The sequence below is a fragment of the Lissotriton vulgaris genome, chromosome 10 (assembly GCF_964263255.1).
Source record: "Lissotriton vulgaris chromosome 10, aLisVul1.2, whole genome shotgun sequence".
In the NCBI taxonomy this organism is placed as follows: domain Eukaryota; kingdom Metazoa; phylum Chordata; class Amphibia; order Caudata; family Salamandridae; genus Lissotriton; species Lissotriton vulgaris.
This window is the reverse complement of record NC_141698.1, coordinates 1015337369-1015354348: the sequence shown is the minus strand read 5'-3', so window position 1 is coordinate 1015354348 and position 16980 is coordinate 1015337369. Positions and strand designations below refer to the sequence as shown.

The window sequence follows — 16980 nt, the reverse complement described above, 5'->3', positions numbered from 1 at the left end:
CAAGTAGGATGCTAAATGATTTATTGCTCTCTGCAAGCCAATGGGAGTCTGGCTCAGCAAGACAATGTCGTCTGCATATTGTAGGATGGCGACTGACTCATTGGCCAAGTTTGGAGGGTGACAATCGGCTTTTTCAAAGTGCTGTGCGATATCTGAAAGAAACAAATTGAAGAGGCTGGGAGCTAGCACGCATCCTTGTTTCAGTCCTTGCTGTATCTAATTTATGTTGGTTGAATCTTGTGTATGGTGGCTGTATCTTCTTTATGTTGCTTATATCTTGTGTCTGGTGGCTGTATCTGCTTTATGTTGCTTGTATCTTGTCTATGGTGGCTGTTTCTGCTTTATGTTGCTTGCATCTTGTGTCTGGTGGCTGTATCTACTTTCTGTTGCTTGTATCTTGTGTCTGGTGGCAGTATCTGATTTATGTTGCTTGTATCTTGTGTCTGGTGGCTGTATCTGCTTTATGTTGGTTGTATCTTGTGTATGGTGGCTGTATCTGCTTTATGTTGCTTGTGTCTTGTGTCTGGTGGCTGTATCTGCTTTATGTTGGTTGTATCTTGTGTATGGTGGCTGTATCTGCTTTATGTTGCTTGTATCTGGTGTCTGGTGGCTTTATCTGCATTATGTTGGTTGCATCTTGTGTATGGTGGCTGTATCAAGAGTATAATTGCTGTATCTAATTTATGTTGGTTGTATCCTGTGTATGGTAGCTGTATCTGCTTTATGTTGCTTGTATCATGTGTCTGGTGGCTGTATCTGCTTTATGTTGCTTGTATCTTGTGTCTGGTGGCTGTATCTGCTGTTATGTTGCTTGTATCTTGTGTTTGGTGTCTGTATCTGCTTTATGTTGCTTGTATCTTGTATCTGGTGGCTGTGTCAAGAGTATGATTGCTGTATCTGCTTTATGTTGGTTGTATCTTGTGTCTGGTGGCTGTATCTGCTTTATGTTGCTTGTGTCTTGTGTATGGTGGCTGTAAAGAGGAGAAATATCATTATTTCTACTTGTTTTTAACTTTCCATGTGCGCTGCATTCTGCAGCACACCTAGAAAGAGTAAAATGCCTCTATGGATTGTTTATATGCTGGAAGGTGCCCCTTCCTGCGCTAATACAATCCTGCTGTAACACAGGCAGTGCTGCACCGTGGTGCAAGGGTGCCAGCGTTGACACTAGGCTGCAGAAACAGCGCCAGCGCAGGGAGAAAGGAAAACAATGCACCGTATTGGATAAATGCGGTGCGTTCCTGCCTTTTCCAGTGGCGCAGGACGGCGCAGGAATGTTTTTTGCTGCGCTGCTCGGTGCCACCATTCCCATATATAAGCCCCTCCGTTTAGAGGCCTCTCGGGGTAGAGACTAACCCCCTCCTTGTGTCCCCTGCAGGCTGGGTCTAAAATGGGGTCGCAAGGTGAGCAAAAGAACAATGGATTGAACCCAGACCTCTTGACTGGGGGTGAATGTTTGATTTGCTTTGCATTCCGTCCATCATCTGTGTGTCATTTGCTTTCTCACCCTGCAGGGAAGGAGCACGCCCAGTACAGCCTGCACAACGCCCACCTGCGCCTGCCCTGGGTACTGGGCCTCGCCACTCACCCGCACACCCTCCAGGCCATCACCGCTGTGCTGGGGCCCCACGTGGTCCTGCTGGACTCCAGGTTCATCTGTAAATACCCGGCCTCCGACGTGCCCCACCGAGGGAACAGCACCCCCTACGTGGCCTGGCACCAGGACATCAAGTAAGTCAGACTGCGGGGTGCTGGCTCCAGGGTGGGGGAGGGGAGGGCTCAGCAGGGGTGATGTGTCTGATTGTACTTCAAGGGTAAGGCCAAAGGATGGCATTCCTGCCCCCTCAGCCTGGTGAGGTCTGATTATCAGGCTACCTGGTGGGCACCATGTGGTGTTAAATACACAGGGCGGTGCAGGGTGCACACACAGCATAGATTACAGCATCTTTCATCTAGGCAGTACATGACGGCATAAGGCTGGCTGCACTACCAGACACACATCACCCTGTGTCATCCTGTGCCCTCATGTGCCATCATGTGGCTTATTATGCCGTCATGCACCATCCTGTGCCATCATCTGCCATCCTGTCCCTCCATGTGTTATCCTATGCCCGTTGTATGCCATCCTGTGCCATCATGTGCTATCCTGTGCCCTCATGTGTCACCCTCTGCCCTCATGTGCTATTGTGTGTCCTCTTGTGCCATTCTGTGCCATCATATGCCATCCTGTGCCCTCATGTGTCAAAATGTGCCATCCATGCCTTGATGTGCCATCCTGTGTCATCAATAGCCATCCTGTGCCCTCGTGTGCCATCCTGTGCCCTCATGGGCCATACTGTGCTCTCATGTATTATCCTGTACCATCATGTTCCATCCTGTGCCCTCATGTACCATCCCGTACCCTCATGTGCTATCCTCTGCCCTCATGTGCCATACTGTGCTCTCATAGGTTATTCTGTATCATCATGTGCCATCCCGTGCCATCCTATACATTTATGTGCCATCCTGTGCCCTCATGTGTCATCCTGAGCCCTCATGTGCTATGATGTGACCTCATGTGCCATCCTGTGCCCTCATATGCCATTCTATGCCCTCATGTGCCATCCTGTCATGTGCCATCCTGTGCCCTCATGTGCCATCCTCTTGCCCCGGGGTCTGCCGATATTTGGCTGACAGTGTCCTCCTACTTTTACTTCCAGGTATTGGGGCTTCGAGGGGGGCCCGGTGGCCTCAGTGTGGCTTGCCCTGGATGATGTAGACGCAGAGAATGGTGTCCTGCAGGTTATTCCAGGTATGGATCAACTCCCATAGTCAATGCATGCATCACAACAGCCTGGAGCTGTAACACTGATTGGCTGAGAATGGGGGATGGGCTAATACTCTACTGGTGAGCCCCAATGTAATCACATAAGAAGCTAGGACAGGGCTCCACAGCATGGGAAATAAAAAGGCCATCTCTTTACCTTGAGCCCCAGTGTTGTGACATAGGGATCTGGGACAGGACTATACAGCAGGGGAGGCCATCAGTTAACCAAGAAGCCTCAATGTCGCGACATAGGGATGTGGGAGAGAGTTACACAGAATGGAAGACGGTGCATTCATTCACAATGCATCAGAGTCCAGACAAGCAGGGGTGCAGCAGGCTAATATTGTAGAAGCCCTTGGGCCTTGACTCAGTGGTGTTGACAAATTGTCTACTTCTCTATCGGAGTCCACTGCTGTCCTGACACAGGGATGTTGTCTTTGTACAGAAAGTCTGGAGATAGAACGCGGGCTCGACACAGGTCCTGGCGCCCTCAGCACCATGTGGGTCACAACTATATCTCAGGATGGAGCAAGTCCATGCTGCTATGTACGAGCGCCCCAGTGTGATCGGAGGGATCCGTGCCATGGTCATATTGGTAAGGGGGCTCTCGGGCAATGGGCGATGGGCTGGTATCTGAGTTGCAGCTGTGGGCCGCTTTTTTGGGCAGCGTGGTGGCCGATATGGGATGACTATGCTGCTCCACCCAGTGGGGGCCTGAGCAGCCTTTGCGGAGGCAGATGGACCTCCGTTACCCCCCTTTTACCAAGGGGGCGGAGGTATCATTCCCAGTCTCCGGCTGGCCCCGCCCATTAATGTATGCAGATTGAGCAGGGGGCAGGGGGGCTGAGCAGAAGTGGCCTCACTTATATTCAGGTGTGGTTCACCAGTGTAAACTATTCCAACAACACAAAGTCCTAGCAACAATCATCGCATTTTTTAAATATTAGTAAAGTTAAGATAAAACACACCTCTCTTATAGAAATCGCCCAACTTCTTTTTATAACACTTAAAACACTGAAGCAATGTTTTAAAAAAAGACGGGTGCGGAGTTACAAGTCAATTGCATCACATTTATGCCGTTGTTGCGTCACTTCTGTGACTCAGCGGCGGCGTAAACCATGCACCACGTTGCGACTTATTTACAACCTGACGCATCTAGGGAGATGCGTCATGTTGTGAAGCCCTGCACCACATTAAAACTGCATCAGGTTTAAGGTATGCAGGGTGGGCGTTCCGTCGGAAAAAACCTCGTAAAAGTGACGGTGTGAAATCTACAAGATTTCACAGAGTCATTTTTCCGAGGCTGCTGCGAGGAAACCTTACGCCTGCTTCAAGCAGGCGTAAGGAGTGGGGCAGCACGTTAGGTATGGGCGGTCCCTGAACATTGCTGGAGTAGCGTTGCGCCTGCGACATGACTCCAGCCATGCACCGACCTTAGACCATCAGATGCGACACGCATCTGTCTATCCCTGCGCCACGGTGTGCTGCATTGTAAATGCGACGCATCCGTGGTGGCGCAAGGAGAATTGCGAATCGCATCGTTACTGGCGCATCACTGCTAATCTGCAAGGATGCGCCAGTCCTTGTAAATCTTCCCCGCAATCCGCAAATGTGGGGCTCTTTTTTCAGGGTGCCCTGGCCAACTTTTTTCAAAGCCAATCAAACCCTGACCCGTGCTTTACTGTACAGCTGGAGCGGGGGGACACGAGGTCCTAACAGAGGGACGCTGCTTATGGTTCTACAGGCAGAGATGTCTTTGCCTGTAAACACGGGCACCACTGCCTTGAAAGAGTGATATTGGACAGGGTTGGCCAGACAGGGCTCTAGTAGGAGCCTACAATCTTCACCCAGATTAGTGTCAGAGGCTAGACTCCTGGGGGCTGGGGAGGCCTCGATGAAAGATCCCCAGGGTCCTCGCGGGGGTTCTAGTGTTCAGAGATGGCTCTCTCTTTATTTAGAAGCCGCAGTCCTCTGTTAGATGAAAAACATCCTTTACCACGCGTCTTTTCCATGCATGCCTTTACCACGCTTCCTTTGCCACGCAAATGCCTTTACCACGCAGTCTTTTCCATGCATGCGTTTACCACGCTTCCTTTACCACGCAAATGCCTTTACCACGCAGTCTTTTCCATGCATGCCTTTACCATGCAGATGCCTTTACCACGCAGTCTTTTCCACGCATCCTTTACCACGCTTCCTTTACAACCCAGATGCCTTTACCACACAGTCTTTTCCACGCATGCCTTTACCACGCTTCCTTTACCACGCAGATGCCTTTACCACGCATGATAATTAAAGGTAAATGTGTGTATAATTATTGTGGGTGTGGCCCGTGCTGACACCTCATTTTAGACAGAGGCGGGGACTGCATGAGTACCCAGGCCAGGAATCAGTGCCCCCCTTACTCCAACCCTCTTTTCTTCTGCAGGAAGTCACAAACAAGGTGTCCTGGAGCACCGCACAGCAATGACCCCCGGAAACATGCTGTCCACCAATCAGGAGATTCCGCGGCACCTGGTGGATGAAGAGAAGGCGGTGGAGTGTCCTCTTCAGGCTGGGCAGATGTCGGTGAGTTCACAGAGCTCTGTCGTTTCCTGTACTCATGTCTCACAGTTGTGGTTATTCCCACAGGCAAACAAGCAAGGGGTTACTGCAACGTTACGAAGTAACATGAAAAGCAATGATACTGGACCCCGGTGCATTGTGGGTGTCAGGCAGACCAGTGATTCCCCCACTTATAAATGAGGCAGCCGGGAAGTGGTCGGGGCCAAGACATCCATCAATTTATGGCACCGCCCTTCCCATAATGAGCCTTTTGTCTCCATTACTGTGTACTCAAACCCCCTTAAAGGAGCCCCAGAACTGTGTACTCACAGCCCCCCTTAAAGGTGCCCCAGAACTGTGTACTCACTACCCCCCCTTAAAGGTCCCCAGAACTGTGTACTCAGTACCCCCCCTTAAAGGTCCTCAGAACTGTGTACTCACTACCCCCCTCCCTTAAGGGTGCCCATGTACTGTGTACTCACTACCCCACCTTAAGGGTGCCCATGTACTGTGTACTCACTACCCCACCTTAAGGGTGCCCATGTACTGTACCTCCCTGTACCTACAGCTTTCTTTGAGGGTGCGCCAGCACTGTGGACTCACAGCTCTCCATGACGGTGCACCAACCTGTGTACTCACAGCTTTCTATGAGGGTGCGTCAACTCTGTGTACTCTGTCCTCACAGCTCCCCCAGGTGCACTCACACTGTGTACTCACAGCTTACCATAGAGAAGCGCCCACACTGTGTACTCACAGCCCCCCCTGGGCATGCACCTGCACTGTGTACTCACAGCTCCCCCTGGGGTGCACCAGCACTGTGTACTCACAGCTCCCCCTGGGGTGCACCAGCACTGTGTACTCACAGCTCCCCGGGGTGCACCCGCACTGTGTACTCACAGCTCCCCGAGGTGCACCAGCACTGTGTACTCACAGCTCCCCGGGGCATGCACCAGCACTGTGTACTCACAGCTCCCCCTGGGGTGCACCAGCGCTGTGAACACACAGTTCCCCCTGGGCATGCACCAGCACTGTGTACTCACAGCTCCCCCTGGGGTGCACCAGCACTGTGCACTCACAGTTCCCCAAGAGGTGCACCAGCACTGTGTACTCACAGCTCCCCCTGGAGTGCACCAGCGCTGTGCACCCACAGCTTTCCTTGGGGTGCCTCAGGACTATGTACTCAGTTTCCCCTTGAGGTGCACCTCAGGGCGCTGCCTGTCTTTTCTCTGTCCTATATCCAGTGCTTAATGTGTGCCTGTGTTTTCCGGTGCTTTTCTGTAAACAAAGGCACATATGTCTGAGAAACCACCATATGGTGGCAGTGTGTGTGTATTTTTAACTAACGTTCATTAGTAGAGAACTAAATGATTTAATATAGCTTTAAAAAAATGACAAAACTTAAAGGTAAAAAAGTGACGCGGGCAGTGCCAGCTGCAGTAGACCAGTGAGTAACACATTGGGCCCTGGCACTTACATTTTTGGCAGATAAGCACGGCTCATATCCTACATTTCTCTCGTCAGATCCACGACGGACTGACAGTCCACGCCAGTGAACCCAACACGTCCCACAGACGCAGATGTGGCTTCGTTATTCGCTACGTCCCCACCACAGCCTACCCCGTGGAGGTGAGTACAATCCTCTCCTTCATACTGTCTGAGTATGAATGTGTGTCAGTGGGATTATTAGACGACAAGAGTGACAGTGTGGACTGTATGTGTTTGTGTGTGTGCATCCACGCACGTGTTTTTGTGTGCGTGCATTTCTACTCGTAACTGTGTGTGTTTGGGGTTTTAGATAGTTTTGGTTGTAAGTTATATAAGAGAGGCAGGTTTGAAGGTTCATTAGTTTGGGGATTTAGATCGCTTTGGTTGTTAGTTATATAAGAGAGGCAGGTTTGAAGGTTCAATAGTTTGGGGATTTAGATAGTTATGGTTGTTAGTTATATAAGAGAGGCAGGTTTGAAGGTTCAATAGTTTGGGGATTTAGATAGTTTTGGTTGTTAGTTATATAAGAGAGGCAAGTTTGAAGGTTCAATAGTTTGGGGATTTAGATCGCTTTGGTTGTTAGTTATATAAGAGAGGCAGGTTTGAATGTTCAATAGTTTGGGGATTTAGATAGTTATGGTCGTTAGTTATATAAGAGAGGCAGGTTTGAAGGTTCAATAGTTTGGGGATTTAGATAGTTTGGGTAGTTAGGTTGTTCTATAAGAGAGGCAGGTTTGAATGCTAGATAGTTTGGGGATTTAGCTAGCGATGGTTCTTAGGCTGTTTTGAAAGAGAGGGAAGGTTTATAGTTAGTTATTGTTGTAGAGTACACACTTTAGAAATTCGGTTGATCATGCCCTTTTCTCCTTTTCTACATGACACCAGTGTAGGTCCTTCATGATAAGGTCTTGTATTCTCCCACGTCTGAATGCCCTAATTCTAATGCACTTCTCTCCTCTCTGATTCCAGGACCCCGAGCGCCCCCGATCCTTCCCCGCCACCGTGCTTGTTGCAGGAACAGATGAATTCCAGCACTTTACAGACCATGCACCCAACTTTTTCTCCAAGACCTTCTGACACCTCTGCAGAGCATCATCAGGAGACACCTTCCTCTCTTCATGTAGTTCATAACTGCCAGTAACATGCTGCTGCATGGTGCAGGTTCATTCCTGATCTCAGATGGAGCCCTATAGGTTCAAATATGTATTTCCTCTTTTTTAACATCTTGCAGTGAGCCACAATATTGTCTACAATAATGTTCGGATGGTAGGCCAAAAGGTGCTGCAACTGTTACCGTAAAACAAACAATTGCGGTTTCAGAAATTGATAATGTGAATTCCTTTTTGCACTGCACTGCACTTTCATTAGAAAACACACTCCTGCATCCTCTTGGAATCTCAGCTGCCTGACTATATGTAAATTTTATTTTATTGATGTTTATTTATTGAGCTAAACATACAGCTGGAAGACAGATTTACAGTCAAAAGTGCGAATGTCTTTTTGTATTCTTTTTCTACAAAAGTAAAATAAAAATGTATCAATACATTTTGGATAAGAGTACCACTTTTGATTTTCAACACATCTTGATGATTCCAGCTTGAGAAATATGTAACGAGGAGGCTGGTCTCATTTTAAGCATGAATTTTGACACATGCCGGTACATAAGGAACTCTAGATCAATTTACTTCGATCTAGAAGTCTAGGGGATGTCCCATTCGGACCATCTTCAGCCTTCCTCATCGCCACTGGCCTCACTAACAAGCCCGCATTGTTACATATCGATCATTGAGTGACTATATATATACATATGATATGATTGACATAAAAGAGGGGATATATCCTGTGGTAATGTTGCAGTTTTCATGCAGGATGCCTCTGACAAAGAGCTCGAGGCCCGAAACGCGTCTGCACTAGGCGTGGGCGGAAAATCCGTTCCGCTCGCGGATTTTGCGGATTTTCGGGAAATCCGCAATCCGCGAGATTTGCGAATTTCCCGCAAAATCCGCAAATCCGCGAGCAGCGGATTTTGCTCGCACTGCTCGCACTGTTAGCGTGAGTTCGCGCCCCGCGAATAAGTGCGAAATTGCAGAAATACGATCTTGGCAAAACTGAAAGTAACTACTTACCAGGTTCAAAAGTTCAGGCACATCATTAGTAGCCATTTCCTGTAGGGCTTCCTGAGGGGCCCCTCCAGAGTTCAGTTGCCAGTTGAAACTATTATGTGACCCTGCTCTGAACCTCAGAATAGTTACACATATGCCACAAAGGTCCTGAATTACAGCTAAGGGAGACAAGCAGGAGCCAGGCTGGAAGTTAAAATCCATTAATCAGCCCCTAATTCATTATTGTCAGTTGGGGCAGGGCAGGTGTTGTAACTAATTTTGCAACAATGAAAGCACTTAGCAAGTGCAAAAGATCACTAATCAGGGCGCACTAAGGAAGCAGGTGCCAGCTAAAAAAATATTCTGTGACACATTAATCAGCCCCAAATTAATTCAGGTCACTTGAGGCAGGGAAGGTGTGCTTTGCTTTGCCGAAAATAATGTACACTGGACAACCAGAGGGTGTAGTGATGAAACAGAGGGTGGCATGGGTGGGCCAGAGGGTGGCATGAGTAGTCAGAGAGTGGCAGTGGTGACAGAGAGTGGCAGTGATGAAGAAGAGTGTCCCAAACAGGCTGGACACGTAGAAACAACAAGTTCGCAAAACTTGCGACCCGACAGGTAAGTTCGCAAATTGCGAAATTGTAAAAACCCTCGCGAACTGGCAGAAACACGGGCGAACACAAAAAAAAAAAAAATCCGCAAATTCGCGGGAATTCGCGGATTTTGCGGATTGCGAATCCGCAAATCCGCAAAATTCGCGGATTGCCAATCCGCAAAATCCGCTCATGCTTAGTCTGCACTGGACTACTGGGTACATGTAAATTTAAATTGATACTTGTATAGCGCACTACTCACCCACAAGGGTCTCAAGGCGCTTGTACAAATACCGCTGTGGAACCCATCCTGGTTTTCCCTGTGAGGCGTCCACTCCTGGGCACCCCCAAGGTGGAGGCCAGGCATCCTTAGCGTTGTGGGGACCGTTATGGAGATTAAGCAAGCTATTGCCCAGAGTTGCAGAGTGGGACTCCATGATTGGATTAGGCACCGAGGCGTGAATTATCAGGTCTGTGGAATTTTTGAGCCCAAGACCCGCCGAGGCAGAGAATTGAACCCTGGTCCCGGGTCAGACCTCTGCATCAGGGTCTGCCGCTCTAATCATTGAGCCACACTTCTCATATACATGTGATTCACTAAAGTTTTTCTTTTTAGAAATAAATCTGCTGCGAGCGCACTTCGTCTGGGGACAACCTCTCTCCTTTGCATATATACATATATAATATATATATATATATATATATATATATATATATATATATATATATATATATATATATATATATATATATATATATATATATATATATATATATATACATATATATATAAATGAAACAATTTCTCGCCACACGCCAACACGTTTGCAACCCTTCTCCGGTTGAGAAAATGACGATGAGCAAAAACCTGTTCTGGTGCCAGATATTTGGTGCTTTTATTGATGTGATCAAGTCCGGGTTCCCCGGACGAAACGCGTCATGATGCTGCCCATTTTGGAATAAAGCACATTTTTTCATCCTTCCCTGTGGTCTGTACCTGTTTGTGCTGGTGTTCGTTTGGATCCGTGTACTGCAGGAATGTGGACTTCGATATATATATATATATGAAACAATTTCTCGCCACATGCCAACACGTTTGCAACCCTTCTCCGGTTGAGAAAATGACGATGAGCAAAAACCCATTCTGGTGCCAGATATTTGGTGCTTTTATTCGTGCATTCAAACGCCCAGCTTGTCCGCCATATGTATATATATATTTTCCATAAGATAAGTGTTGCCTGTAACTTTGGCGCTGTTTGACGAATCTTCACAAGACTTTCCAACGAAGGGTCACGGTGAGTCTTGTTGTGCATGGAAAGTTTCAGGGAGATCGGTCAAGTAGGGGCTGAGAAATAAGGGGGTCAACAAAGGTGCCTTTTCCATGCTAATTCCCCTGAACTCTTTAGACAGAGCTGCAGCCCGAACTGCTATTATTTGGTGTAAATCCATTCAGTTGTTGTTGAGAAATTTAAGGAAACCAAATTTAGATATCTCCGATTGCTGGCTAATTCACGAATATTAACGAGCTTGTGCAGAGAACGGCATAACTGATTGGGGCTGCCAACACTTCAACCAGGAAGTGTTAACAGCCATCTTGGGACTCTCCTTCTGCCGAGTCCCCCCCAAAAAAATTTAAAAAAAGAAAAGAAAAGGGGACTGGGTAGGGATACCCTGACCTCCAAGCCTTGATCTTGGGGTCCCAGAGGGACCCTGCAGGGTAGAAAAGCATTTTTTTTAAATGTGTTGCGAATTTATAGCAAATATGGCAAAAAAAAGTGGGGGCTCCAGGTCTTGTTCATACAGCAGGAATCCACGAGCCAGCCTGGAACGCGGGGGCCTTGAGGTACCCCTCGCGATCCCCATTAGGCACACTGTGTGCCCAGGGCTCCCAGGTGAAATGGCCAGGCCCAGGGGGATGGGGAGCTCGTGCCAATAATTGGTCCGGGGAAAGGGCCCTGCAGCCCACCTTCCCCATTTGTTTATGGCTGGGGAATGGGGTCCCCAGGGCCTAAATTGGCCCAGGGAGGGGGGCCATGAAGACCCCCGCCCCCATTAAAAATGTATATATTTATGCCTGGGCTCGGTTGGATGGGAATGCCAAAATTGACCTGGGCAGGGGGCCACGTGGCCTCCATCCCCATTCAGTTAAGGCTGGGCCCTGGAGGATGGGGTACCCAGGGCCAAAATCGGCCCGGGAGGGGGGCTTAGTGGCAGAGTGTTTGTATGGGTGTGTGACTGTGTGTGTGAGTGGTTGTGTAAAAAGCAGCTGTGACTCCCAAGACTTTCGATGCCGCTTGGTGCAAACCACCTCTAATTTACCTTAATATTAGCTATCAAAATAGCGAGGCAGGCGCTGGGAGTGGAAAAGCGAAGAACAGTTTTATTACTCCAGGAGAAGAACACATCACATCAGACACCGGGGCTATCATCAGGAGGTGCTCTAACTGCATCTTTGTGGCATGGCCATTTATACATTTCTTTCGTCAGTTTATTGCATGGTCAAACATCCTTGGAATCTCAGCCTTAAGCTAGTTCCCACATAAACCCAGCAGCAATCGTCCCCCACCTAGATGTAACACATGATCGCTATCTCGCAGCTGGACATTCCGACAGGATCTAAAAACATGTGGGATCGGTCATATCTAAGGGTTTTGGGTTATTGATTTATTCAGGCCCCTTTGTTGGTGAAACAAGCCCTGCTGTGTGTAGGCAATAAACAATGTCCACAGGGCTCGGTTAGTGCCTGGGACGGGACTGAGTGGCCAGGTGCAGGGAAGGAGGTTATAAAAGGGGGCTTGCCTGTGCATGGAGGATGAAAGGACAAGTGGGTTTGGCGCAGGAAGTGACTCCGGGGCATTGTCAGGCTGACAAGGTTTTTACAACCCTAGTACGTGTGTTCAGGCTTATTCAGGGTGCTGGGGATGATTGCGAGGTCAGGGTGAATCATGGGTGACTTACGTGCACGTAGAGGCCCTTGCTACGCAAGATGATGCAGACAATGTTTCACGATCTTCACTCTGCTCTCAACAGTGACTGTGGCGAACATAAATGAATGCCGCTTATGTATACTTAAGGTTTATCGATTTCCACAGTTCCCAGTTTTTATACTAAGTTAGTTCATTTCTGTTCATATCTGTTGTGATGATGTACAGGTTGACATTATTATACACAAAATCTAAGTATGCAGTTGGGCTGTCTATTGCGGTCTTTGGTGGCCTATATGTTTTATGGGCAGATGAAAACAATTCTGCTATCAGTACAAACAGTATCGTCAATAACCTATGGAGTCAATGTAACAAACGGGGAGACAGTGCATACAAAATGACATTTGTCGTACCATACGTTTAGACCTGGAGATGAGCATAAGTCGTAGAAGATGCAGTCATTTCGTTCTAATACAAAAATGTTATCATACAATTTGTTGTGATAGGATAAGGACCATTAAGTGCATTATTCGAGGTCTAGACTCCATGAGGATCTAAACTAATAAGCATGTTCATGAGGACAACTGGTGTTCTACAATTATCATTATACACAGTTTACTCTTTCTTCCATATTTCTTCATTACTTATTTATACACAGTGAAAGCGACCGATGTAAGGTTTAAAAAGAAAATCGTTTTTTTGTCCAATTGGGGCATAATCTATACGAGGTGATTGGAAGAGAAATTCAACCTAATATAAGTGATGGGCAGGGAGTGATAATGTTCAAAGGCTCTTCTTTCCAGTGTCTTTTACAGCGAGCCATCACTGGTAGGCTCCCATTGTTCTCTTCTTTCCAGTGTCTTTGACAGCGAGCCATCACTGGCAGGCTCTCATTGTTCTCTTCTTTCCAGTGTCTTTTACAGTGAGCCATCACTGGTAGGCTCCCATTGTTCTCTTCTTTCCAGTGTCTTTTACAGAGAGCCATCACTGGTAGGCTCCCATTGTTCTCTTCTTTCCAGTGTCTTTTACAGCGAGCCATCACTGGTAGGCTCCCATTGTTCTCTTCTTTCCCGTGTCTTTTACAGCGAGCCATCACTGGTAGGCTCCCATTGTTCTATTCTTTCCAGTGTCTTTTACAGTGAGCCATCACTGGTAGGCTCCCATTGTTCTCTTCTTTCCAGTGTCTTTTACAGCGAGCCATCACTGGTAGGCTCCCATTGTTCTCTTCTTTCCAGTGTCTTTTACAGCGAGCCATCACTGGTAGGCTCCCATTGTTCTCTTCTTTCCAGTGTCTTTTACAGCGAGCCATCACTGGTAGGCTCCCATTGTTCTCTTCTTTCCAGTGTCTTTTACAGCGAGCCATCACTGGTAGGCTCCCATTGTTCTCTTCTTTCTAGTATCTTTTACAGCGAGCCATCACTGGTAGGCTCCCATTGTTCTCTTCTTTCCAGTGTCTTTTACAGCGAGCCATCACTGGTAGGCTCCCATTGTTCTCTTCTTTCCAGTGTCTTTTACAGCGAGCCATCACTGGTAGGCTCCCATTTTCTCTTTTTTCCAGTGTCTTTTTCAGTGAGCCATCACTGGTAGGCTCCCATTGTTCTCTTCTTTCCAGTGTCTTTTACAGTGAGCCATCTTTTACAGCGAGCCATCACTGGTAGGCTCCCATTGTTCTCTTCTTTCCAGTGTCTTTTACAGTGAGCCATCACTGGTAGGCTCCCATTGTTCTCTTCTTTCCAGTGTCTTATACAGTGAGCCATCACTGGTGGGCTCCCATTGTTCTCTTCTTTCCAGTGTCTTTTACAGTGAGCCATCACTGGTAGGCTCCCATTGTTCTCTTCTTTCCAGTGTCTTTTACAGTGAGCCATCACTGGTAGGCTCCCATTGTTCTCTTCTTTCCAGTGTCTTTTACAGCGAGCCATAACTAGTAGGCTCCCATTGTTCTCTTCTTTCCAGTGTCTTTTACAGCGAGCCATCACTGGTAGGCTCCCATTGTTCTCTTCTATCCAGTGTCTTTTACAGCGAGCCATCACTGGTAGGCTCCCATTGTTCTCTTCTTTCCAGTGTCTTTTACAGCGAGCCATCACTGGTAGGCTCCCATTGTTCTCTTCTTTCCAGTGTCTTTTACAGCGAACCATCACTGGTAGGCTTACATTGTTCTCTTCTTTCCAGTGTCTTTTACAGCGAGCCATCACTGGTAGGCTCCCATTGTTCTCTTCTTTCAAGTGTCTTTTACAGCGAGCCATCACTGGTAGGCTCCCATTGTTCTCTTCTTTCCAGTGTCTTTTACAGTGAGCCATCACTAGTAGTCTCCCATTGTTTTCTTCTTTTGTTGGCGCTGTTGAGCACCGGCGGTGGAGCTAGGCGTCCAGCTCTGATCCAGATTCCACGTTGCAGGGCGAGGTCGTTCTTGCTCTCAGACCACGGTCCTTTTTGTCCTGTTCCCTGTTTAATCTGTCATAGGTACCTTAGACAGGGAACCGCACCCTATTCTTGATCCTTGTCCATCCCTACTAACACTATTCTATCTTCGTGCTGTGTTTCTTCATCAAGTCAATTACAAAAACGCCACATGAAAAAGGAGGGTGTGTTTGGGGAGGTCAAGGGAAGAGAGGGTGGAGTGGGGTCAGATCTGAAATGGACAAAGGGGGGCAGAAATTTCACGCAAGTGGGACCATCAATTAGGCTCAATGGGCTGGGACTTCCGGCACAGGTGGATCAACAGGCTGCAGACATGAGTCCCTTGCTCACTTTGCCAGTGGATTCAAGCAAGCCGGGCTGAAGACGGCTGGAATGCCAGAAACCGGTCCTTTGAAGCTTGTTTCCGGTCCAGGGACGGCATGGCTTGGCAGTTCGGGCTGGACTGTTCCCATGAGGCACAGGGTCAGACTGATTTGCATATGGCCATGTCTGAACTGGGGTGGCAGAGTGGGCTAAAGAACGGTGATGGATTAAACCCAGATCAGTTGACTGGGGGTGAGTGCTTGTATTGTCAACGCTCCGTCCATCATTTCCTTTGGTTTTTCTTTGTTTACCATAAGTTGGCAGGGTATGCTCAGACGTGAGTCCCTTGCTCACTTTGCCACTGGATTCAAGCAAGCCGGGCTGAAGAAGGCTGAAATGCCAGAAACCGGTCTAAACCGGAACTAAATCGAAAACCGATTTCAGTTCTACAAAGACCGCGTAAAGTGTCCCATTGGTTAAGGCCACATTCCTCCAGTAAAGTGATATGAAGTAAAAGACCTGGTCAATTGAACTAATACATGGTCAAAAGCCAGCTTGATATGGGGACAAAATATTGTGTTCTTCTATCCATATTTCCAATTTATTTTGCACTAAACGACCTATGCGTTTTTGGGCTGAGTCTATAAGACTGATAGGTCTATAATTACTGGGTAGAGATTTGTCACCCTTTTTAAAAACCGGAATTATTTCAGCGCCTTTTCTTGAAGATGGGATTGGCGCACCCCTAGCCACAGAGTTAGCTAAACACTCAAAGTACTGGCACCAAGACAATCTATCACTTAAAAACACGGCAGCTGAGATGCCATCCCTGCCTGGAGCTCTTCCCCAGTCACACAGTCTAACGCTAAACTGATATCTTTAGTTGTGAAAAGCTGACTTTGATAAAAAATAGTTGGGGGTAGACGACACTCTTCTTCAGCTGGGTTACGAGCGTATTGGGGTCTGAAAAATTCTACCCATTGTTGTTTGGCAACATTATTTTGGGGGGGGTTCAGCTACACCTCCTCTATTCCACTTAACAATGGCCCAAAATTGTTTTGAGTCCTTTGCTTCACAGGTTGATTTCAGATCACGCCACTGATCCTCATCCCACAGTTTCTTTGCTACTTTCTGAGCTTGCCTATATGTCTGTCTTGCCTTTCTCACACCTAAGGGATTCCTACATCTTATTTCTGTGCTCAGGTTTTGACGGGCTAATTTACAAGCATTGTTATACCACCCCACCTTGGGTTGTCTTTTGTTTCCCTTATCTGGTTTTATAATCTTCCTGAAGATCAATTGGAGTTTTGTGAAAAAGTGGGTATGTGCCTCAAGCATTATTTGGGGAAAGTCTTGCTTACTAATGTGAGTGTTTAAATTAGCCACTTCTTCAACGACCATATTTTTAAGGACCTCCAACTTCTCAGGGTTCTCAATGAATCTGCCCCATTTAATGTGACGCATGTTATTAGAGGCAACGATATCTAGGGTGACTTTCCCACGCCCCGGTTTCGGTTCTCTAGTCCCCTTTTGTGCTAGAAATTCCATACAAAGTGGATTATGGTCACTTTCCATCCTATTTTTAACAGTCATATCTATCAGACAGTGCCATCTTCTTATATCCACCAGTAAGTAATCTATGCGACTGGAATACCTGCCATTATCAAATGTATTTTCTCCCAGGCGGTCAGACAGGGTGCGCCCATTTGCTGCTCTAAGCCCTCTCACTAAGCATAAGGCCTTGAACTGTATGGCTACAGCTGACCATCTTCTTACGGCTGGTAATTCAAGCTGAGGGATGC

At 47.5% G+C, this 16980-nt stretch overlaps 1 protein-coding gene across 1 annotated transcript; it reads left to right on the top strand.

Moving 5' to 3' along the window:
• The first annotated feature begins 1390 nt into the window (after positions 1 to 1390).
• LOC147689188 (phytanoyl-CoA dioxygenase domain-containing protein 1-like) lies at positions 1391 to 7912 on the top strand. Its single transcript, XM_086939882.1, has 6 exons — positions 1391 to 1403; positions 1515 to 1731; positions 2700 to 2791; positions 5235 to 5374; positions 6872 to 6976; positions 7805 to 7912. Exons 1-6 carry the CDS (start codon positions 1391 to 1393, stop codon positions 7910 to 7912), a joined length of 675 nt encoding a protein of 224 aa, XP_086796008.1.
• Positions 7913 to 16980: the final 9068 nt, after the last annotated feature.

Bases quoted from the DNA above. Each gene is read 5' to 3' on its own strand.
- LOC147689188 (XM_086939882.1), top strand. The intron at 5,375-6,871 runs GTGAGTTCACAG...TTCTCTCGTCAG, and splicing joins TTCAGGCTGGGCAGATGTCG to ATCCACGACGGACTGACAGT. The intron at 6,977-7,804 runs GTGAGTACAATC...CTCTGATTCCAG, and splicing joins CCACAGCCTACCCCGTGGAG to GACCCCGAGCGCCCCCGATC.